The sequence below is a fragment of the Schistocerca nitens genome, chromosome 6 (genome assembly GCF_023898315.1).
Source record: "Schistocerca nitens isolate TAMUIC-IGC-003100 chromosome 6, iqSchNite1.1, whole genome shotgun sequence".
Lineage (NCBI taxonomy): Eukaryota > Metazoa > Arthropoda > Insecta > Orthoptera > Acrididae > Schistocerca > Schistocerca nitens.
Window position 1 is genome coordinate 108,781,419 of NC_064619.1, and position 24,507 is coordinate 108,805,925.

General features: G+C 42.1%; 1 protein-coding gene and 1 long non-coding RNA gene across 2 annotated transcripts in view; both read left to right on the forward strand.

Annotated features, from left to right (window-relative positions):
* The window catches only part of LOC126263077 (uncharacterized), a 286,651-nt gene extending 286,047 nt beyond the window's left edge, over window positions 1-604 (forward strand). Inside the window, exon 3 of the long non-coding RNA XR_007546821.1 lies at window positions 517-604. This is a non-coding gene — a long non-coding RNA (uncharacterized LOC126263077). The remainder of the gene's footprint in view (window positions 1-516) is intronic.
* Window positions 605-623: 19 nt separating this feature from the next.
* Window positions 624-24,507, forward strand: part of LOC126263246 (igLON family member 5-like) — a gene marked incomplete at its 5' end in the record, with an annotated part of 171,569 nt that continues 147,685 nt past the window's right edge. The window contains one exon of the mRNA XM_049960331.1: window positions 624-761. Coding sequence (XP_049816288.1) covers window positions 624-761 — 138 coding nt within the window. The remainder of the gene's footprint in view (window positions 762-24,507) is intronic.

The following is a 24,507-nucleotide window of genomic DNA, read 5'->3' on the forward strand; positions in this document are numbered from 1 at the left end:
TCTTTGGCTGTATCCTACTGTTGGTGTCTTCGTGATGCTATATGTTAACAACACAGTGTTTTACTGGCCTGACGTACATTAATAAAGTTGGTATTCGACTAGCCACAGCCAGCACGTCTTCTACGTCACTCAACCATTGAAAACATTTGGTCTGGATCATCGAGAATCTCGTTCACCACCTGTTAAGAGCTGTAAACCCTATCATCAAGTTGGGGAATCCGGGAATAACGTAACTGGATCTATTTTTGAAGATTGTTTAGACTCGATGACCACCCGTTATAGAAACATTGTTGCGGTTTGTGTGGTTAGCTGTTAATAGATTATTTTGCTTCTTTTATCACCAACAAATTTAATAATTATTTCTTCTTACCATTTCTAGTGCTATAATTTTAATTTCCAGTAACACATTTTGTTAACATTAATAATCGTGTCACGGAAGCGATATATTTTTGACGTCACGGGTACACATTCGTGGTGTTGGTCAGCTGAGGTAAGGCTTCGGCCGTCACTTTGCAGGTCACCCACAGTCGACGACATCTCTGAGCGCACTGGCGCTGGTGTCCGGCTCGGGGTCGGCGGCGGCGGCGACGCCTGGCAAGCTGCGACACGAGGGCGGCGGGGGCGGCGCGCCGGCGGCGGCCGCCGGCAACACGCTGGCCGCGCCCTCCGTCTTCGTCACGAGCAACTCCACCGTCGTGGTCGCGCAGGAGGGCGGCACCGCCACGCTGCCCTGCGTCCTGCGCAAGTTCGCGTCCGGCGTTGTGAGTACCACCCCCGTCCTACGCTGAAACACTGTTGGAATTCTCATATTTTTTATTACATTGGAGAATGTGAAGCAGTGCATAAATATTGTGCCTTATTTTCTGGAACGGACATGAAGTAGGACTCTGGGAACGAGGAGGAACCATCACTTACTGTGCAAACCAACTTTACACAAAAGGTACTACAGAAATTAAGATCAGTCATTTTCCCTTTATCAGCAGTTATACCTTCGATCTATCACTTTACATCATGTCCGACACCGGGAAGTGAGTGGTCAGCGCGATAGAGTGTCAATCCTCGGGGCCCGGGTTCGATTCCCGACAAGGTCGGATATTTTCTCCGCTAAGGGACTGGATACTGTGTTGTCATAATCACCATCAAATCATTCCCATCGACGCGCAAGTCGCCGAAGTGACGACAAATGGAATAACTAGCACCCGGCGAATGGTCTGCCCGACGTATGTAATCCTGATTGTAACAATCGAGGTGTAGTATTTGTTAGTACACTGGACTCGTATTCGGGAGAGCAGTCATCTATATGGTTTCAACTATGGTTTCCCTAAATCACTTACGGCATATGGTAGGATGTTTCGTCTCAAAAGCAGTCGTGTGATTTCTTCCCATTCTTATTTGAGCTCGTATTCGTCCCTGGTAACAAATTGCCTGCAACTTTCTGTTTTACGGAACCATATGACTATTACCGCGTTACTCGTCACTGGTGTTCAACAACAAGTTAAGAAAATTAGTAAATCTGTTTATCCAAGTCGTAAAAACACTAAAACAAAATATAATTCTAAAACGACAAACTAATGTTAATGATTGAAATCTTTGCGATAGTTTCACGTTTTTTGGGTCCAGAGTTTAGCAGTCAGGAGCAAGTGTTTCATGTCAGAAGGTTCCCTCAGATTACAGCAAACCAACAAGTGTTCTGAGTCCTGCCTTGTTCCACCTTCACAAAGTTCATCATCACACTTACCCCTACTTCTTCAGATTAATTTAGCATCTCTGCACTACTGTTCTCAATATGCTGAGTGTCTTCCAGTTCCCGTACCGTTGCTAAGTTCCGTTTTGCAGTCCACGGTGGCATACAGACAGTTTAGTTTTGGCAGGTATGGGGCGGGGAGAGTCTATGCCTCTCATTTTACTATGCTTCAAATAGAGAGTTAATTTTATTCACCCATACTAATTTAAAGTCTCAAATTATGTAATATGTGTCATTGGTTTAAATTTGTTGAATTGGAACACTAGTGACAGTACGAAGCGCCTTATTGAGGCTACGTATTATATCATGAAATTAGTTTTATAACGTTATGAAGTTTGCAGAATTTCAGCACAGCATAATCCAGTTCCTAACAGAATAGTTTTGCATCGATTAAATGAATTGCGTACTTTTATAGCTTAGGCCCTTTACATTTACTTTCAAGTGTGTAATATCCACTTATCTGATTCTTCAGTACGCTTAAGCAGAACAAGTGATTAAACCATTTACTAGAACTTTAAAATACAAAAGGAAGAAACTGGCCTCTTTCTTTTGCTATATCGCTTATAGCAGTTTGGGCCTCAGTCCTTTCTTCCCGATGAATTGTGAGCATGGCGAGCCCAGTCGGACGTGCGTCGCTTATGATTCTAATAAGGTTGGAAATAATTCGCTAATTCGTGGCCGTTCTCACTGGTAAGGCAACCAAGAGCTGTAGAAACTGAATCAGATTAGGATAGATGTAACAGCGCAGGCATTTCAGAGAGTATAACCGACCAGATAAGAAAATTGCCCTTGGTGACGGCTGCTAACAGAATCATGGGATCGTGGAATGCGGTCTTGTCAAATACTTTAATCTTTTCCAGAGCCGGAAAAAAACAACCTTATATTTCATTGCCATCTCGTGAGCTGCGAAGACGCTCAATCCATTTAGTGAGTGTCATGCGTTTCAAACTCCTGGTTCGAACATTGGTTAATGAGACAAAGCATCATTAAATACCTGCCTCAGCATAGGTATCGCAAAGAAATTACATACCATTTCCAGTGTTCTTAGTGAATGCCTGATAAGTGAAATGTAGCATATGTCTGTAACTACTAAACTAAAATTATGAGCTACACAATGAGAATACACAGCTGAAGGGTAGTACTGTTGTATGAATGCATGAGCCCAACGGAGTGTTCCCGACATGGGTGCAGCACAGTCACAGCGCTTTCTCTTAAAAATGACACACCAAGGCCAAACTTCACCAAGTCTACAATTATAGATCCAGCTTATCCATTACCAGTCGCATCAAACACTGGAACAAATTTACAGTAACTCTTCACCATCCTTGAGATCTGGGGAAATACAAGGGAAACAAAGAGTTGCTCTATTTCAGAAACGTCAGCAGTTTCTACTGCGATACTTTCGGCATAATTAACGCACTGAGCAATCTTTGTCAAGATTTGGTTATTGATGAAACAGATGATCTGATTTTGGGATGGGACGATAATGTCACATTTACAAGGTCCCTCCAAGCTTCCTCGTGCGTTTTCATCACCTTCCGCATGTTATTTTACATTGGAGAGAAAGTTAACCGATTTCTTAACATTTCCTTTGTCAACTTCAATGCGGCCGAAGTCTCTCTGTCTACTTGATGCGATCTCCTGATGTCCACAAAAAATCAAAACCTTGACGATAGGCCCTCCAAATTTTCTTCTTTTTTTTCTACTTGCTCTACCAACCCATGGTCCAGGCAATGTTTCATATCTTTTGTCGTGTTCATAATCATGTGAAAAAAATAATCACCATCGCTTACAGCAGCCTTACGGTAGTCGTTGCTCACATGGGTCTTGAAATATTCAAGAGCATGGATCCAATTCAAAGACTTAGAGTTTATCAGGGCTACAGTAATTTCATGACTATCTTTACCCGAACTTGTAGAGAAAAACGTTCAGTACTTACATAAGAAACCATCCTCTTTGGTGTTGTATACTCCGTCCAACTTTGGAGGAACTTGCGATATAGGCGTCTTTGCAAATTGAGGCGAAATTTGTAAGTTTCGTCGGGAACAAAAGGTTTGAGAAATGTTGCTACTTCATGTGGCTATAAACTTCTTTCGTCATTTGTTAGGGAACCATCACTTATATTAAACTTACAGCCTGATAGATGTGCCGAAGAAGGATGTTGATTTTCGTTCAGAACCGTAAAATGTGACTTCGAATTACCAATAATGGTTCTGTTTTTTGAAAACAGCAGCGGCGGAAACTGTTGAGAATCACCCATTTTCCCATCTTGAGAGAACAGCGTCTCTTCTAATCGTGGTTTTGTCGAGAAGTAGTTCAAAATTAGATTGGATTTACTCCTTATCCAAGATACTTTTGTTGTTTCGTTGTTACCCTGACATTTTTCAACACTTATTGTGGTATATTCAGTGGTCTACTTGCTTATTTTCCGTCCGCAAAATTGTTACATATTAACCCTTAAATAAACATTTGGTACAACATATTTACGTTTTCAGAATGAGTGAATATTGTCAAATACCTTTTCAGATTGGTTTGCATATAAGTTCAGTTGAGACATTTTGTGTTGTTTGTTCATGTGTAACGTTTCTGGCTATAAAGTAAATTTGGAAATAAAGGGGATGTATGCATTTGATTATATACCTCACATGAAGTTATTGGCTATTTAAGTTAATACCTTTGGGTCTAATAAACAATCTACAGCTTGTCACCCGCAAATCAGCAAAACGTTATTATATTTTCGGTTTATTACGCATTTCCGACCGAGAATCGCTATGTATCATGTTGTTTGCCATGCTGATCACAGTTTTTGATGTGGTGGTGTTTCTACTTTGTCTGTTTCGAGGTAACACACTTATTTCGTACGTTTTTGTAATCATAAATTAAATTTTACCATTTTTCGCCAAGCACAGTGTTTTCGCAGGCACTGCGTATTGCTGTGAAAGTGTAGTGTTAATTTGTTTGGCATGTTTCCTTGGGATGTGGCGTGCGGATCTGAAGCGCTGTTTTGTGGTGTTAATTTCATGTCTCACGAATATATATTGTGTGTGTGTGTGGGGGGGGGGGGGGGGTGTTCTTTTCCCAGACTGAGAGAGAGGGAGAGAGAGAGTGTGTGTTGTGGATAGACATTTGGAGCGAATGGTTTGTAGTATGGGAAGAAGGGAATTTAATTTTAGAAGCTCGACATACGCACATTTGACGTTGATTCTGATTTGTGCCAAAGAGAGTTTCATTGCATAACATCCCAAGCAAAGATGCCAAGAAGGAAACGAACATTACACAGATACAACAACACGCAATGGCGGCAGAAATTATGTATTTGATGAACGAATCGTAGAAATGAGTATATGAAGACAAAAGATCAAGAAATACGCATCTTACCTCGACACGAACAAAGCGAAAATAGCACAACATGAAAAACTGGGAGTAACATGCCAAACATCACGATACATAGTGATTCCTGTCTGAAACGCATAACAAAAAAAAAATAAAACAACGTTTTGCTTTTTGCAGATGACAAGCAGTAGACAGCGTAATAGACTCAAAGCTGCTAGCATAAAAATCCATCGACTTAATGTGAGATATGTAAACTGATGCATCCACTTTATTTCGAAATGTACTACAGAACTAGAAACCACAAACAATTCGTAAATGAACAATACAGAATGCCTCAAGTCAGTGATACATGTCTCTGCTCTGTGTTGTTTAATTTCTATGTGATGTTCAGCTTTCTCCTTGCTTCCGTCGTATGTAGGTGGAACGCACACACCTGCCTTTTATTCGGATTGGCTTTTTAAGTAGTGATCGTTGTAGATAACTTAGTAACCACAGCATTGGGAAAATGATTACTTAAGTACTGAGCAGTAAGAATAATACATTCAACTGTGGGGATAAGAATGTGGATGATGTCTGGCACGTGAAGTAGACGAAATATTGTTAAGATGTACAATTTGAAAATGGGATGGAGAGGATCCTCTGTGATGCCATAAAAAGATTAAGACGCTACTAGGAAAGCACAGAAATTGGCGTATCAGACTTTAACGAGGGTGAACTCTTGATGGGACTCAAAGACTGAATACTCTTTAATCTTGTGTATGTACAGCAACGTAACATGTATTAATGAACTCGAAAGCAAGAAATCATGCGTAAGTACAGAGCTACGTAACATGCATTAATGAATTCGAAAGCTAGATCTTACCTTCTCGGTAGTAAAAAAAAGGAAAAAGAAAAAGAAAAAAGCAATCAGCGAATGGAAGAAAATATTCATCGAAGTACACGTCAGAAAAAATTACACCAAAAAGAAAACTGAAAATTCGAAATAAAAATTTATCCATCGCAGGGGTTGGACAAAAACACAGAATTAGCGCGAGAAATGAAAACTTGAGCATAGCCAAGTTTGCTCATTGCGCTGTTTTATTTGACCACGAACGGCCCCTGTGAAATGTCCTCAGTACGTTGCAATTGTCAGTCGTCTTCAGAACAAGGGTGTGTGTAGTTGTGAGTGCAGTATGTCGCAACTAAGTGAATTCAACCGTTGGCATATTGTTGCTGCTCGTGTGGTGTCTCTTCCACAATCAAGGTAGGCAAAGCGTTTGGTGTTTACAGAAGCACCGTATCGGGCTTCATGCAGCATCTAGGTAAAACGGAAAATCATCAGCAGCCAAGTCACAAGAGTCTAAAGAGAATAGCGACGAAAAACAGGAGGAGGACAGTTGCAAAAGGCACTGCAGAATTAAATTTCACACCTGCGAACCCTGTCTGTACCAAAATCACACAGCCACCACTGTCACCAGATCACACTATTATTGCGTCATTGTGGGCCACTGAACTCGCCGCTACTGTTGAGGGAGAATGGTATAAGACTCTCTTGAAAACTTTACAGGAACTGTATTTATTCATTCCGATACGAGTGGAAGCGTTTTTGAGTGGTAATTGTTTTCCTGTACCGTACTGGGCGTGGTAATCGGTTGAGTTATTGGTGCTTCAGTGTATTGTCCAATCCGTGTAGCACTTACATGTGACCGCAGCACAGATGGGAAATGATAGATATTCGAGTAAATGTGCCGGATATTTGTAAGACAACTCACATCCGTTGACAGAGGAATTTTATACTGAATATCCGAATGCACAGACTTTTCTGGCATGTGTTTGCCCTTTTATGGTCGCCACACGGGAAATGAGGTTTTACTGTCTTGCTTTATTCGGTACTTAATAATTTCAGTTACCAAATGGACGCAAAGTGTTATTTCGTGCTATTCACGTGTGTTTTGGCAACGATAAACGTAGTAACTGGGGCGAAAATTTGTCTTTGACTTGGTTATTAAACTCTGCTCTTAATAACGGTGTAGAATATTTGTAATCTCCGTAACATTCATTTAAAAATAGCAACGACGCACAGTTTACTTGGAAACAATTAGTTTGTTTTAATTGTCCGACTGTGTAATATTATCTTTAACTCTGTGAGTCTTAAAGTTAGGAAACACGATCTGACATCGGAACAAAAGAAAACGATTGCAGGTACTATATTAATCAGTGAGTGAACTTGCCAGCTGAAATAAATTCCTGTAACAAAAGGAAGGCTTCCATGTTTAAATATTTCACATTCTTTCTATCATGAACTTTTCTATTTAATAAAATGGAAAGGGAATTTTAGTGGCAGTAATCGGGATACAGTTAACTCTTTCACTTTAATTATTTCAACCACTAACATACACGATAATGTGCGACAACTCACATGAATTAGCAGTCTCGACGACAAAGAAACCTGAGAAACAATCTAAGAGCGTGGCAATGTAGCAGTGGCCGACTTCTCCATTGTCTCGTTTTTGTATAATCCATCAGACATGAGAATCTTTGTCATCTTTGTTTCCATTACAGTTATATCAGTACAATGTTTATAATGATCACTGGCCTTACACAGAGGACAGATATTTTATATATTAATTATTTCGTGTGTACATGGTACTTTCACGACAACGTGAATAATGAGAATAAAAAACAGAGGGAAGTTCCTTTAATTTTGTCTGTGGCGCTATAAACGCCCCCTATCAATGTTAAGCTTTGAATCAATATCTGTGTCAGAGAACAACACAAAGTTATTTCGTTTCGTTCTACATTTCGTTGTTATTCCGTCAAAAACGTTCATAAGCGGTTACTTCGACACTGAGGTATTATGTTCATTTTATACAGGTTTTTCCATACCAGTTACACTTTATTTCAAGTGATTGTTTGCGTCATCTGGTCAGCTGATGATCAAGATGTACATTATCTTTACTAGTGTTCGATTAAGCCGTTTCACTAGACTCTGTTTCACATCTTACCCCCGCATATTTTTACTGTCCACCTAATCTGGAGCGGTCCACCGGAAAAACGGGCATCCAAAAACCAGGGATGGTCCTACAGTCGCTAGTAGTTAGTTTACAATTTCATTTGCATTTCATATGCATTACATTACAAAAACACACAATACGATTCTGCAAGGTTTCTGAAAAACGATCACAAGGAATAATAGACACTATCGTTAGAAAGTACATCACCAACATTGGATAAATGATATATTTAATAATATTTTGTCATTTCAAAAATATTGAAAACTTTACAAATGATTATATCCATGTTCATTTTCTGAACGAGAATTTTCTTATTCTTTGTACATATTTTCGGATTTGATACAATAATTATTAAACATCTTATATATTATAATGAGATAGAGGTTCTTGGGGATTCGTCATGGTAAATGAAAATCATGACAGCTCGCCAAACAGGTGGTAGGTTGACGCCAGGAGCTTCATAGTCGCACTAGAACATGGACAGGTCAGCCGAGGTGCCGAAGGGAGTCAACCAGGCTCCAGGCACTGAGGCGACTTTCTTCCAACGATCAGGGCACCATCCGGCATTCATCCACGAAATGTAACCATTCAGCGTTAATATACATATAAATGGGACTGAAGTTTATGCTGAAAAGACATTTGATTATTGCGCATATTGACATGAGGATGCTCTTGTAATGTTTGGAATCTTGTTTGTGGTGACGGTTTTTCTTTCAAGTTTGAAACAGCTGCAAATGTGTTTGCGTTCTAGGTTTCACACATTGATGAGCCAAAACGTAATGGCAATCTTCTTAAGCTTTTTTGTCCACCTTTGGAAACAAATAAATCATGATTCTCCGCATCAGGATTCCGACCGTTTGTTGGTAGGTGTGTGGAGGTGTGTGGCATTGTCTATCCACAGATCATCTAATTCGCGCAAATAACGGGATACTCATTTGCTTACACGTTGATGGCGCCGGACAGCGACATTGATGGGTTACATAGGAGTTACATCAGGCGAATTTGGTCGCCGAGATATCAACGTGAGTCCACTACAATCCTCCTTAAGTCACTTTAGTACCGTTCTGGCTCCGAGACACACACAGTTACTCTACTGAAAGATGACACGAAGTCGGGGAAGACATCAATCAGTCTCGAAGGGATGCACGTGGTTCGTAGCTGTTAGCGTGTCTTCGATTACTACCACAGGTCACTTAGAAGCGCAGTAAAACGTCCCCCCACACGACAATACAGCTCCCGTGAGCGGGCGTCCGTGGCGCTCTGCAGGTTTCGAGCCACTGTTCAACACGATGACGGCATTTGTGGAGACGACCATTGACGTGTTGTAGCAAACTCGTGTTTCACCGGATGAGCCGATACGTATCCACTGATCAACGATCTAATCTCGAATCTCGATGTTCCCGTGACTACTGCAATCGTAATTGACAATGTAGTTGGGTCAGCATGCGAACACTTAGGGGTGATCCGCTGCGGAACTCCATGTTAAACAATTTACGTTGAACGATGTGCTTCGAAACCCATTTTCCTGCACCAGCACTGTGCTCTTTCGGCCGAGATGAAACACATTACCATGTATACTACTTAACAGAGAAGACAAGCCTGCGAACCCCATGTTCTGTGAAGAGTCGTGGACGTGCAATCATTTAGCGCCCGATGGTAGATTCACTGTTCTTCTATCTCTTTCAGCAGATGCTCACGACAGTAGCAAGGCCAGGTTCGACGATTTCGAGACTCTCGTTCAAAGGCTCTGCGTAATAATAATCTGCCCTTTGTCAAAGTCACTTATCTCAATGGATTTCCTCATTTCCATCCCGTATCTTCGACAGGGTGATCCCCCGTCGGTGTCTCCTCCACTTACACAGGTTTGTTACCGCATCACAAGTCCGCAACGCCACCAGGTGTCATCCATTGTCGCGTTGGGCTGTGATCATAATGTTTTGGTTATCAGCGCATCTAGTACTGTTGTATGTGGTTCAACTGCTGCTACCAGCACAAAAACGGTTATCTGTAATAGTGGTTACATGTTTTGTTATACCTCTAAATATCGATATTCGTACTCAGAGAGTGTCTACAGCAAAGTAGTCATTCAGCATGTTGTATTTAGGGGTTACACCACATGACGATGATGGGTTTTCCACCATAGCCGCATAAATTCAGTGTACTGTCGTCGACTAAAGTGGAGACTCCACCACAAATGACAGAGTGCAGTGTGTTCACAGGCGAGCTGACTTTATAGTCAAGCAAAACTTCGACATTGGTTCCTGTTAGGGTTTTCTCCTTACGCGATGCTGCTTTCGCTCATAAAATCTGACAGTTGATTCCAGGTAAATTAAATTTCTCTCGTCCCATCAGCACTAGTTTTTTCATCCGTTTCGACGCTAATACCATCACACGGTTCATTACTCGAAATTCAATCAAAGGTCCAGTGTTATGGCTTTTAATAAAAAGTCTTTAATAACATTGACTTTGATATGATTCACCATTAGGTATCATTTAAAATGTGAGGGTTTTACTTAGTAACATTTTGAGGTGTTTCTCCCATCTGCTCCTTCAGCGAAGGCCGTGTAGTTACTGTATCTACTCAAAGTACTCACTCCCAGCACGTACAGTAGTTCATTTCGATAGAAAAAACTAAAATAAAATAAATATAAAACCCTTAGTCTGGCTATTGTTTCTACAAATCTTAATATTTTAATTCCTTTTTGCCTTAACCTGCTGTATACTAGATATATTTGAAACTCTTCATTCTCGCTATTCGCTATCATTCCATAGGCTGATTTCCACCAAGTTTCATATAAATTAAGAATAGGCTTTTGTCATACAAATGTTCTCGAACCTCATCAGATATTTCCAGCACAATTAGCACTTTGCTTGACTTACTACAACGTTCCTACTGTTGTGGGAGCAAAGAACGAAAAACTCTCCACAAACGTGTACTACAATTTGATATACAACCCTATTATTGTACAGAAATAAGCAAACAGAGGGAAAATCATATATACAGGGTGAGTCACCTAACATTACCGGTGGATATATTTCGTAAACCACATCAAATACTGAGGAATCGATTCCACAGACCGAACGTGAGGAGTGGGGCTAATGAAACTGGTTAATACAAACCATAAAAAAATATGCACGGAGGTATGTTTTTTAACACAAACCTACGTTTTTTTAAATGGAACCCCGTTAGTTTTGTTAGCACATCTGAACATATAAACACATACGTAATCAGTGCCGTTTGTTGGATTGTAAAATGTTAATTACATCCGGAGATATTGTAACCTAAATCTGACGCTTGAGTACCACTCCTCCGCTGTTGGAACGTGTGTATCGGAGAGCACCGAATTACGTTGGGATCCAAAGGGAATGGTGATGTACCTCAGGTACAGAAGAGACTGGTACAGCACATTACGTCCGCATGCTAACACCTTTTTATTGGTCTTTTTCACTGACGCACATGTACATTATCATGAGGGGTGAGGTACACGTACACACGTGGTTTCCGTTTTCAATTACGGAGTGGAATAGAGTGTGTCCCGACATGTCAGGCCGATAGATGTTCAATGTGGTGGCCATCATTTGCTGCACACAATTGCAATCTCTGGCGTAATGAATGTCGTACGCGCCGCAGTACATCTAGTGTAATGTCGTCGCAGGCTGCAACAATACGTTGTTTCATATCCTCTGGGGTTGTAGGCATATCACGGTACACATTCTCCTTTAACGTACCCCAAAGAAAGAAGTACAGATATGTAAGATCATGGGAACGGTCTGGCCAATTTATGCGTCCTCCACGCCCTATGAAATGCCCGTGGCCCGTGTTTGCTACAACACGCAACTGAACGTCGGAGGTTTCAAGCGTCAACTTTAGGTTACAATATCTCCGGATGTAATTAACATTTTACAATGCAACAACCGGCACTGATTACGTATTTGTTTATATGTTCAGATGTGCTAACAAAACTAACGTGGTTCCATTTAAAAAAAAGTAGGTTTGTGTTAAAAAACATACTTCCGTGCATTTTTGTATGCTTTGTATTAAACAGTTACACTAGCCCCTGTTCTCACGTTCGGTCTGTGTAATCGGTTCGTCAGTATTTCATGTGGTTTACGAAATATATCCAGCGGTAACGTTAGGTGACTCACCCTATATATACATATATATATCTAAAAACAAAGATGATGTGACTTACCAAACGAAAGTGCTGGCAGGTCGATAGACACAACAAACAAACACAAACATACACACAAAATTCAAGCTTTTGCAACAAACGGTTGCTTCATCAGGAAAGAGGGAAGGAGAGGGAAAGACGAAAAGATGTGGGTTTTAAGGGAGAGGGTAAGGAGTCATTCCAATCCCGGGAGCGGAAAGACTTACCTTAGGGGAAAAAAAGGACAGGTATACACTCTCACACACACACACATATCCATCCGCACATACACACACACAAGCAGACATTTGTAAAGGCAAAGAGTTTGGGCAGAAATGTCAGTCGAGGCGGAAGTACTGAGGCAAAAATGTTGTTGAAAGACAGATGAGGTATGAGCGGCGGCAAATTGAAATTAGCGGAGATTGAGGCCAGGCGGATAACGAGAAGAGAGGATATACTGAAGGGCAAGTTCCCATCTACGGAGCTCTGACAGGTTGGTGTTAGTGGGAAGTATCCAAATAACCCGGACGGTGTAACACTGTACCAAGATGTGCTGGCCGTGCACCAAGGCATGTTTAGCCACAGGGTGATCCTCATTACCAACCAACACTGTCTGCCTGTGTCCACTCATGCGAATGGACAGTTTGTTGCTGGTCATTCCACATAGAAAGCTTCATAGTATAGGCAGGTCAGTTGGTAAATCACGTGGGTGCTTTCACACGTGGCTCTGCCTTTGATCGTGTACACCTTCCGGGTTACAGGACTGGAGTAGGTGGTGGTGGGAGGGTGCATGGGACACGTTTTACACCGGGGGCGGTTACAAGGGTAGGAGCCAGAGGGTAGGGAAGGTGGTTTGGGGATTTCATAGGGATGAACTAAGAGGTTACGAAGGTTAGGTGGACGACTGAAAGACACTCTTGGTGGAGTGGGGAGGATTTCATGAAGGATGGATCTCATTTCATGGCAGGATTTGAGGAAGTCGTATCCCTGCTGGAGAGCCACATTCAGAGTCTGATCCAGTCCCAGAAAGTATCCTGTCACAAGTGGGGCACTTTTGGGGTTCTTCTGTGGGAGGTTCTGGGTTTGAGGAGATGAGGAAGTAGCTCTGGTTATTTGCTTCTGTACCAGGTCGGGAGGGTAGTTGCAGGATGCGAAAGCTGTTTTCAGGTTGTTGGTGTAATGGTTCAGGGATTCCGGACTGGAGCAGATTCGTTTGCCACGGAGACCTAGGCTGAATGGAAGGGACCGTTGGATATGGAATGGGTGGCAGCTGTCATAATGGAGGTACTGTTGCTTGTTGGTGGATTTGATGTGGACGGACGTGTGAAACTGTCTATTGGACAGGTGGAAGTCAACGTCAAGGAAAGAGGCATGGGATTTGGAGTAGGACTCACCTGTCTTTCAACAACATCTTTGCCTGTGTACTTCCGCCTCGACTGACATCTCTGCCCAAACTCTTTGCCTTTACAAATGTCTGCTTCTGTGTGTGTATGTGCGGATGGATATGTGTGTGTGTGTGTGTGTGTGTGTGCGAGTGTATACCTGTCCTTTTTCCCCCTAAGGTAAGTCTTTCCGCTCCCGGGATTGGAATGACTCCTTATCCTCTCCCTTAAAACCTACATCCTTTCGTCTTTCCCTCTCCTTCCCTCTTTCCTGATGAAGCAACCGTTTGTTGCGAAAGCTTGAATTTTGTGTGTATGTTTGTGTTTGTTTGTGTGTCTATCGACCTGCCAGCACTTTCGTTTGCTAAGTCACATCATCTTTGTTTTTAGATATACACTCCTGGAAATGGAAAAAAGAACACATTGACACCGGTGTGTCAGACCCACCATACTTGCTCCGGACACTGCGAGAGGGCTGTACAAGCAATGATCACACGCACGGCACAGCGGACCATCAGGAACCGCGGTGTTGGCCGTCGAATGGCGCCAGCTGCGCAGCATTTGTGCACCGCCGCCGTCAGTGTCAGCCAGTTTGCCGTGGCATACGGAGCTCCATCGCAGTCTTTAACACTGGTAGCATGCCGCGACAGCGTGGACGTGAACCGTATGTGCAGTTGACGGACTTTGAGCGAGGGCGTATAGTGGGCATGCGGGAGGCCGGGTGGACGTACTGCCGAATTGCTCAACACGTGGGGCGTGAGGTCTCCACAGTACATCGATGTTGTCGCCAATGGTCGGCGGAAGGTGCACGTGCCCGTCGACCTGGGACCGGACCGCAGCGACGCACGGATGCACGCCAAGACCGTAGGATCCTACGCAGTGCCGTAGGGGACCGCACCGCCACTTCCCAGCAAATTAGGGACACTGTTGCTCCTGGGGTATCGGCGAGGACCATTCGCAACCGCACACCGTTAGGCTGTCTTCCGCTCACGCCCCAACATCGTGCAGCCCGCCTCCAGTGGTGTCGCGACAGGCGTGAATGGAGGGACGAATGGAGACGTGTCGTCTTCAGCGATGAGAGTCGCTTCTGCCTTGGTGCCAATGATGGTCGTATGCGTGTTTGGCGCCGTGCAGGTGAGCGCCACAATCAGGACTGCATACGACCGAGGCACACAGGGCCAACACCCGGCATCATGGTGTGGGGAGCGATCTCCTACACTGGCCGTACACCACTGGTGATCGTCGAGGGGACACTGAATAGCGCACGGTACATCCAAACCGTCATCGAACCCATCGTTCTACCATTCCTAGACCGGCAAGGGAACTTGCTGTTCCAACAGGACAATGCACGTCCGCATGTATCCCGTGCCACCCAACGTGCTCTAGAAGGTGTAAGTCAACTACCCTGGCCAGCAAGATCTCCGGATCTGTCCCCCATTGAGCATGTTTGGGACTGGATGAAGCGTCGTCTCACGCGGTCTGCACGTCCAGCACGAACGCTGGTCCAACTGAGGCGCCAGGTGGAAATGGCATGGCAAGCCGTTCCACAGGACTACATCCAGCATCTCTACGATCGTCTCCATGGGAGAATAGCAGCCTGCATTGCTGCGAAAGGTGGATATACACTGTACTAGTGCCGACATTGTGCATGCTCTGTTGCCTGTGTCTATGTGCCTGTGGTTCTGTCAGTGTGATCATGTGATGTATCTGACCCCAGGAATGAGTCAATAAAGTTTCCCCTCCCTGGGACAATGAATTCACGGTGTTCTTATTTCAATTTCCAGGAGTGTATTTTTCCCACGTGGAATGTTTCCCTCATATACGGTCCACTGTATCTTAACAGCGATTACTTGTTTTTCCGTTTTGACAAATCCGTACCGTAAGCGTGGCATTCCTGTTTTTTTTTCCATTTTACCGTCGTTGTTTTTCCGTAAGCTTGCTTGTTGCACTAGTGAAGTAAATGTTTGATCTTTTCCTCCTATGTCAGTTATTGTCATGGCGTGCACGCATGTATGGTATTTCTGTGTTTTTCCATTTTATCGTACTAGCTTTTCCGTAAGATTGCTTCTTGCCCTAGCGAAGTAAATGTTTGATGTTTTCCTCCCACGTCAGTTATTCTCATGGCGTGCGGGGAAGTGGTATTACTTTCTGGTTTATTAAACATTAGCTCTGAGGTTGCAACGGTGTAAATATATGGAGAAGGTTATCTCTTCAAAATGTTCGTTGTAAAGCACCCCCTTTAGCTTCATTATTCCGTCCATAATTTCAGATAAAAGCGTTGAATTAACGACGTACTCTCTCGACTGGATTCCTTTAAGGAAAATGCCGTGTTATCAGAATCTGTTTGATATTTTGTTCCTTTAGAAAACGCTTCCATGCATGACTCGTAAATTCTGCAGCACTGTGTGACAAAATCGCTTTCATGGCACTTCTGCTAGTAATGTAATAATCCAGATTTTATTTTCAGATGGGAGCCGAAGGAGTAGTTTTTACTGCAATACAACTTGACTTTGTGAAAATATCCAATAAGGCTTCAACATGTTTGACACTTTGACGTGATCTTTGTAGGATTCCGTCACTAGAAGCTCTACTGGTTTAATAGGGGGAAGAGTGTGTAGTGGTTCAAATGGTTCAAATGACCCTAAGCACTATGGGACTTAAAATCGGAGGTCATTAGTCCCCTAGACTTAGAACTACTTAAACCTAACAAACCTTAGGACATCACAGACATCCATGCCCGAGGCAGGATTCGAACCTGCGACCGTAGCAGTACCTCGGTTCTCGACTTAAGCGTCTAGAACCGCCCGGCCACAATGGCCGTCGTGTGTAGTGGAACATGGCAGTGTACGTTTATCGGTTTGTTACTCAGACTTTTTGTAACTGCTGAATGCATAACTTCGTGTTTGGGAAATATCAATAACGCTTTAATGTTGTGTTCATTTATTTATATCATAGTGCATAGTAAGACGCCCTTCTAAACGCGCAGGACAGGCCAGGAGGTTTAAGATGTGGAAAGGGGCCGAAATAACCGTCTGTCAGTTACACTCGTACATACAACCTTTTATTTGATCAAACATTACAAGAGCCAAGAAAATAAAAAAAACACTGCTTTAGTTTTGGAACTTAATTAGCGGCTGAATGCGCCGTACAATCTAATGCCTTAAGGGCAAGACCACTTTAATTTAAAAACGACAAAAATCCTATAACTTAAAGCTCAACCAAAATCAGAAATGTAAAAGGCAATGCCGTATCATAAAACAGATCCTCAATTAGGCTGACACCTTAAGGGCAAAACGACCTTTATCTAAAAATCGGCTGGAAGCCATACAAGTACAAACAACAAGAACAAAGGCGGTACACCCAGGAGCGCTCAGAAGTTACGAGGGTTGGCCTGGAATTGAAACACTAACGTTCGCTTAGGTGAGACAGGCACTCGGCCAAATCATTATCGATCCGACCACAACCCAACCGACAGTCAGTCAACGGACCCAACGACTAGATAACTCCACCTCATCCAACCAGCACACAACAGGGAGTTCTATGGAACAATGTATGAGGTATTGGCGCCCACAACCAATTATACATTGAGCTGTCAAACTACACACCGTGCTGGCCAGCGACAACACGATGAGGAAAATACACTGCCTTAATTTACGTCAACGGCCATGGCAGGTAACCGGAACGTTAACGGCCACATGGCAGAAGATTCCGCTGGTGCAGTTCAATTCAAATAACGAAGTACAGTTAAGCTCCACTGGAGGGTGGCTAAAATTTGCCAACTTGAAAACACGCTTTCTTGCTCGCGGGAATATCCCAACAGCCACTAACGAACTCCTAACGCCACAATGTGAAGAGTCGTGACTTGCTAGTAGATTAAGTCAAAACTCAACTTTCATGTCCAGGATCGGTGAGCCACGAACCTCGTAGCAATGGGAACAGCACCACACAGTCAGACACCACATAGAGGCCGCTAACGGGCCAAGCCAACCCACACGCTGTGGGGATTTCCTTGCTGGTCGACGCCAATCGACCAACTGCCCAGGCCTGGAAACGGTGAAAGGACCAACTATACGTCGGCCGATGCGTCGACCAACCGAACGACCAACCAACGGTCGTCCCGTTCCAATCTCCCTCCGTCGAACAGTTCATGCGTGTCGTCAGCGGTCGGCAAGGACTATCTGTCGGCGCCTCACCGGCGCTCCGTCCCCGACTTCACTGCTGCTGCGTCCCGACTGCACTGCTGGTCCGTCCTGAACTTACTCGCAGACACACCGTGACCCAGAAATACTATCGGTCCCTCCAGAGGTGGCACGACAGTGCACTTATCGATACGCGCTGCTGCTGCCGCTAAAGGGCAAGTAAGGCGGGAAGTTAGTGACGCCAGTAAATGGAATAAGAAAACGAGGCGGCAGTACCGGAATAGAAGATGACAAACAAAAATTGGCATGAGCACCAGCCGTGCACAGCTCACATAGTGTCTCCAGACATCACAGATATACCACATTAAGCCTTCTTGATAAGGATCGGGTACACATACACGCCATTTTTCAGACTGAGGATTGTAATGATAAAACAGAATGTTGTGAAATAAGGATTGTTTTTCTGTTGGAATTGGTGGATAGTGTCTCAATGTTTCTTGAGTCAGTGCCCATTTGTGATCTATATTCTGTAACTGTTGCATGTTCTGGCACATTGTTACTTATGGTTTCCTATATGTGGATTCCTTTATCAGCAGAACAATAAATTCAGTATTTTGTTCAGCTTAGTTCGTGCAACTGTAGAAACTTTGTGGCAGACGTGGCAGCACATCAGGTATACTAATATTTCTCCCTTTTCTGTGTGCAGTTTCTAGATCTGACTCATAGAGAAACATCGACCAGCGTGTTTAGCGCTGATGTAATAAATTACAACTTACAAGGAAATTGAAAGCCTAATAATCACAGAAAATATTCACTCGTGCCGGCCGCGGTGGTCTCGCGGTTCTAGGCGCGCATTCCGGACCTGTGCGACTGCTACGGTCGCAGGTTCGAATCCTGCCTCGGGCATGGATGTGTGTGATGTCCTTAGGTTAGTTAGATTTAAGTAGTTCTAAGTTCTAGGGGACTTATGACCACAGCAGTTGAGTCCCATAGTGCTCAGAGCCATTTGAACCATTTTTTATTCACTAGTTTGTCATGAACTCTGTACTTAAACTTCCTTATCGACCACACTACTGCGAATGTTACTACCTCTGTAGCAAAGTATGATGCTTCACATTTCGACAGTGTCCGACTTGCAAATCCGGTTATTCGTGTACCACTGTTAAATCTGGATTTGATAAGATCCAAGGCCTCAGAAGAAAGCTTCGGTACCCAAGGAAAAATCTGTATCCATATCAGGATGATGGAAAATTGGTGCATTCACCACAGCCTGTTTAATCTTGTCATGGTCTGCTTGAGATTTATCGTCCCAGCACCAAGGTACATTTTCCTTAGCAACGGAGTAGAGACTCACTACTGAGCAATCGATTTGAAATTTACTGGCGAAATAATGAAGCTTATCCTAAGAAACATTTCAGTTATCTCTTCATGCTGGGAGGTAGCATAATTTCCACTGCATTTGTCTTCTTGGGATCGGCCTTAATGCACTCGAATAAAATGATGTGCCCAACAAAACTTATTGCTGTTCTTACAAGTTTCAATTTGCTTAAATTTGCTGTAACCCCAGTTTCCTGGAACTTCTGAAGCACTCGCTCCCGGAGCTCCTTATGTTCTTACAAAGTGAAAGTAGCTACCAGTAAGTCATCTTGATCTACAAGACGGCAACTTCATTCAGGAGGTCAGACTCAAGACTGTGTCTAACTCTGTTGTGAATACACAATTGCTCATATTAAAGTCAAAGGTGGTAGGAAAAGGAAATAAATTCTACCTTTAAAAATAAAGGCAATACACTGACGAAATTCTTCCGACATTAAGACCTCAAATTGACTGAAGATAAATGTCGTATACCATAAAAGTTTTCTAGTCGAGTCCTAGCAGGTTTGATAATATTATTTATTTTCTACTGTTCAGCGTTAAGCGTATCGCTCCTCAATCCCTGTAAAGCTAACAGTCTACTTGTGTCCGTCGGCTAACATTATTGGATTTAGCACCAATAGCAGATACTACATGAAACTTTTGAACAAGCAGTGTGGGAGATCTTTGCTTCTCAAACAGTTTTTATAAAATTTCAGGGAAACTAAGTTTGTCGACATTTTTGTGTCAATAGTTACAGTAGCACTAATCTTACTGTTGCAGCAAAGGCATCTTGAACTGCAGTATTCCTCTTTTGAAGGCAAGGATGTGAACTCCTTAGTAACTCATCGCGTATGTCAGTTACGTCATTGTACTTTATTAAGGTGATGTGTTCTAATGTAAAGCCCCGTACACCTTCCTCGAACACAAACCAAGGGCATGATTTGGTCGACATCAGTTTGTAGAATGTGTTGTAGTTGATTGGTAACTTTCATTTACTTCACTTAATCGGACCGATTGATTCTATGGTCTTCAGTTTTGAGGATTACTATTACTAGTAGTTTGAACGTGGTTACAATTTTGTTGATTCATATTCTATGGCATGGGATTTGTTGCCAATTAGACTGTTGTTGCCCATTCCAATATTCTACTCTGCTGTGACTATTATAAAGATTATTATTATTATTACCTAGGTTATACCTATTGTCATACTTTCTCTTCTTACTGATGGGTGGTCTATTATTACCATCGTTCGCATTGCTTTGTCTGAAATTGTCTTGTTGAGGCGACGCCATCTGTTACCTTTGTCATTATGGTTGCAGTTCTCATAGATATTATACCTTTCGTTTTCCTTATTGGAATTAATACCGTTGCCATGATTACGCGATTTCTTATACTCGTTGAGTTCATCTATCGAATCTGCAATTGACACGAGTTGTTCCATGCCAGATTCTGAAGTATGTAACAACTTCTTCCTCAAGGCCATTGATAAACGTGCCTTTAGAAGTCTTACAATAACTTGAGTTGAACTCGGGTCACCTAATAGCGGTGTTTGTTTATGTGTCGCTCCAAGTATCCAAATAGCGTTCCTTGTTTGCTACTGTAGTACTCTGGGCTATGCACCTCCTTTCGCAAGCGTTCCTGATTGCGTGGAGACCAATACTGCACCAGGAAAACTCTCTCAGATCGTTCGCAATAATAACAACGATCAATTATTTCCGATGCCTACATGGCTGTATAACACGGTACGTGTGATACAACAAACTGTATCTTTAGAGAATCTGTTAAAGATTTGGGCAAAACACAACGAAAACATTTTTATTATCACATCTGGGTGAGGTCCTGCTTTCTTATCAGGGAAAAAGAATATGAAACTTTCGGTGTATCGACAGACCTTCTTACATTAGTACTGGTGATAAGGTATTCGTACCTTCCGTTTATCGACGAGAAAAACTTTTATTTGGGCTAATAAGATGCCTTTCACAGCCGTAATATGTGTGAAGTTCTGACGAAGCATAGAACTGATTGTTGCTACCCCCGGCTACAACCGGAATCTCGCTTACATTATTACGCACTATTGATAGCTCTTCCTGTAGCTTACTTACAAGCGCCTCGACACCTTCTTTCCATTTCGGAATTTCTGGCGTAAGAAGAGGTTTAATCTGGCTTAATTATTTTATCAGTTCGACAGTCACGTCCCAACGGCTTGGCATAGCCTACGCACTTACGTTTTGGACTACGTCTTCTAACTCATTTATCGAAGATTCGTTCACTTGCGTGTCGTTTTGCTGTAGTCAAGTAACGAGTTCTTGATCAATCTCACTACTTTTGTCAGTTAACGATTCAGTGACCTGCTCATCTTTCTTTTGCAGCCATCTAACAAACCCGCAATTTATGTGACTACTCTGCGACGTTTAATGTTGTACTGTGTCTTGCAGCGTACTTTTAGTGTCTTTTAATGCCCTTACTTCGGATTGTAATGAGGTTATCGATTTTGCTACACTTTTACAAGCGAATTTGAAAGTGGCTAAAACCATTGTGACTGTTTCAAGATTTTAATTTAGTTTAGTGAGATGAGCAGATTGCTCGCTCGGCAAACGGTCATAATTCGCTCTAATGTGCACTTCCTGCTCATTAGCTAGGCTCTCAACATTTTTGTTCATATACGCCGTCTGCTCATGTGACAGTTGCAAAAAAATTAACTTTAACATCATGATAAAAGGTTTCTACTAATTAGTGAATGGCTCTGATGAGGGAGAAGGTAAGTGAACCATTTTCTCTGCTACCACCAGTTTCTCTTCATTGTTCAGGCAGATCTTGTAGTTTGTACTTCGAAATCAGGGATTTGCTGATCTTCAGCGCCTGGTTTCCGAGCGTGTCATCGGAAATTTCCGTATTCGGGGTCATTTTTCCGATCTGTCCCAATTTCATTGATAGATTTTGTGGTCAAACTGTTACTGACTATAATGTGAACTCTGTCACATAAAAATAATAACTCTTACAAATAACACTTTTAAAGGAAATACGATCTAGTGGCGACTGGACATGATGGATAAGCAGTGTTTGATATCCGCCATTTTATGGCGCGTAGTATTGAGTAAAATTCCTACAGATATCTTCACACGCTTGTTTGGCACTTTTCACCAAATGATAAAATGAGAACATGCCACGATCATCTTCTGCAATCCTAACTTCGATGGAGAAAGATTCGCAAAAGAAAAATAGTTTTCTTACCTTATAACTTGTGTTCGACAATCTTGGATCCTTCTTGATTTTAGTAATTTTAATAATTCTCTTATTTCCTCCTTCTCCTAACTGGTTTGATTTTTTTTGGTTATGCTGAGGGTTGAACACACGAAAAATAAGACATTTACTTCGTTATACAACACAAATTAACAAAATATGTACAGTATTTATATTCTTACATATTCCTTATTTGTTGGCAGTCCTTGTCTGAGGTCGCAAGCTTTACCATCGCCACAGAGAGAGAGAGATTTTACGTTCTTTATTCTTTCCTGATTTAATAAATTTAATCACGAATTAGCATGCAAATAATAAAAACGTACAATTGTCGAAGATCTCAAGGCTTTTCTTTACTATTATTTGAAAATAGCAGCGGCACGTACATTAATTGGAAACAATTCGTTTCAGTTAGTTCCCTAACTACGTAATATTGACTTTATCTCCGTGAATCTTGAAGCTGAATGAGACGATGTGGACCTCGGAACAAAGGAAGGAGATTGCTGGTCCTGTCGTGATTAACGACTGAGAAATATTATTGCTGAACTTGGCAACTAGAATTAATTCCCATACCGAACGGAAAGCTTTCATATTGAAATATTACATCATTCTTTTTTTGTATTATGAACTTTTCTGTTCAGTAAAGTGGAAAGATAATGACAATGGAAGTAATCGGAATAAAGTAAACACTTTCGCTTTAATTATCTGAAACACTGACGTACACGAGACTGAGCGACAATTCATATGAATTGTCACTCTCGACAGCAAAGAAAAATCAGTTGAGAGACATTCTAATAGCGAGGCAATATAGAAATGGCCGATTTTTGCATTGTCTCGTATGTACATCACATGGAGCTCATCGTCCTCTTTGTTTTCATTGCATTGATATAACTACATTGTTAATTTTATACACATATAATTACTTAATGCGTACATGATGCTTTCGTGATAACGTTAACGATATGAATAAGGAACCAAGGAAAATACCTTTAATTTTGGCTGTGACGCTATACCCTGCCGTGTACTGACAACTTTCACCACGTGACTGGAAAACGTGTAGGTCTTCCTAGTGCGAAAGAAAGGTTGACTCATGAGATCCAGAAGGCATCTATGGTACATCTCAGGATGACGACGTCTATGTTGTCTTGCAGAGAAGGAACATTGCATACGGCATAGAGTCAAATGGAGGTGTCAGGGTAGCAGCTATTCTTGATAGTTATTTTCTAATTTACGCTTTGGTATCTGCCATTACCACGGTTATTATTAATTGAATTATTGTTGTACTTCTTGTTATTTTCGTATTCACCGACTTGGATCGCCTAACAACTGCAGTTTCTCTTCTCTCCTTGTTGTTTCCTGTTTTTCCAGGACTTCCTCTTCACCGTCTCTCCATGTTGTCATTTCCTTTCATCAGTCCCTGTTGTTCCGGATTTTATACTGCTTCTGCACTGAAAGCTTTCCAAATGTAGTATTTTGTTCTTAAATGGTTTTCCATAATTTTCGATTCTTTGATGTCGTCTCTTTCCTGTTCCTTCCTTGTTTCTGTAATTTATGCTATAGACGATTTCTTCTTCCAATAATACAGCAGTATTTGTTCCGTGAGCCTGTTCCCACTCGTTCGGTAGAGATGTCCCAAAAACATTAATGTTCTCTTAACCATTACTTCTGATACTTTCTCTGTACATCTGTAGATCTACTCATTACGTCCAATTTTACAGCATTCTAGTCTGTATTCTACCCGTAATTTCCTTAATAATCTGTCTTTCAAGAACTTCGATTCGGTTAAGGTTATAGTTAATCGTTAGGCGTTCACACCCGTATGAAAACTCTGGTCGTACTACTGTGGTGCAGCGCTTGAGTTTGGTTCTAATACATGTGCATTTCTTGTTATAGATGTTGTCTACCAAACAATTGCACTCCGCCTATTTCGTTAATTCTGTTGTATGGTTTCCCAAGAGATTTTAATTTACTTCCGCTCTCTGTTCTCCCTATTTCTTCTCTTTGCTACTTTCTCCAGTTGTGATACCTCACAAATAGGATTGGAATAGCTTTAAGGACCACATGGAAGGTGGACCCACATATTTTGTCCTTTATTGTTTCATATAATACACATTATTACTTAACAAAAACGTTATCATTACGATTTAAAAACTTATTAAGGAATCAGAATTC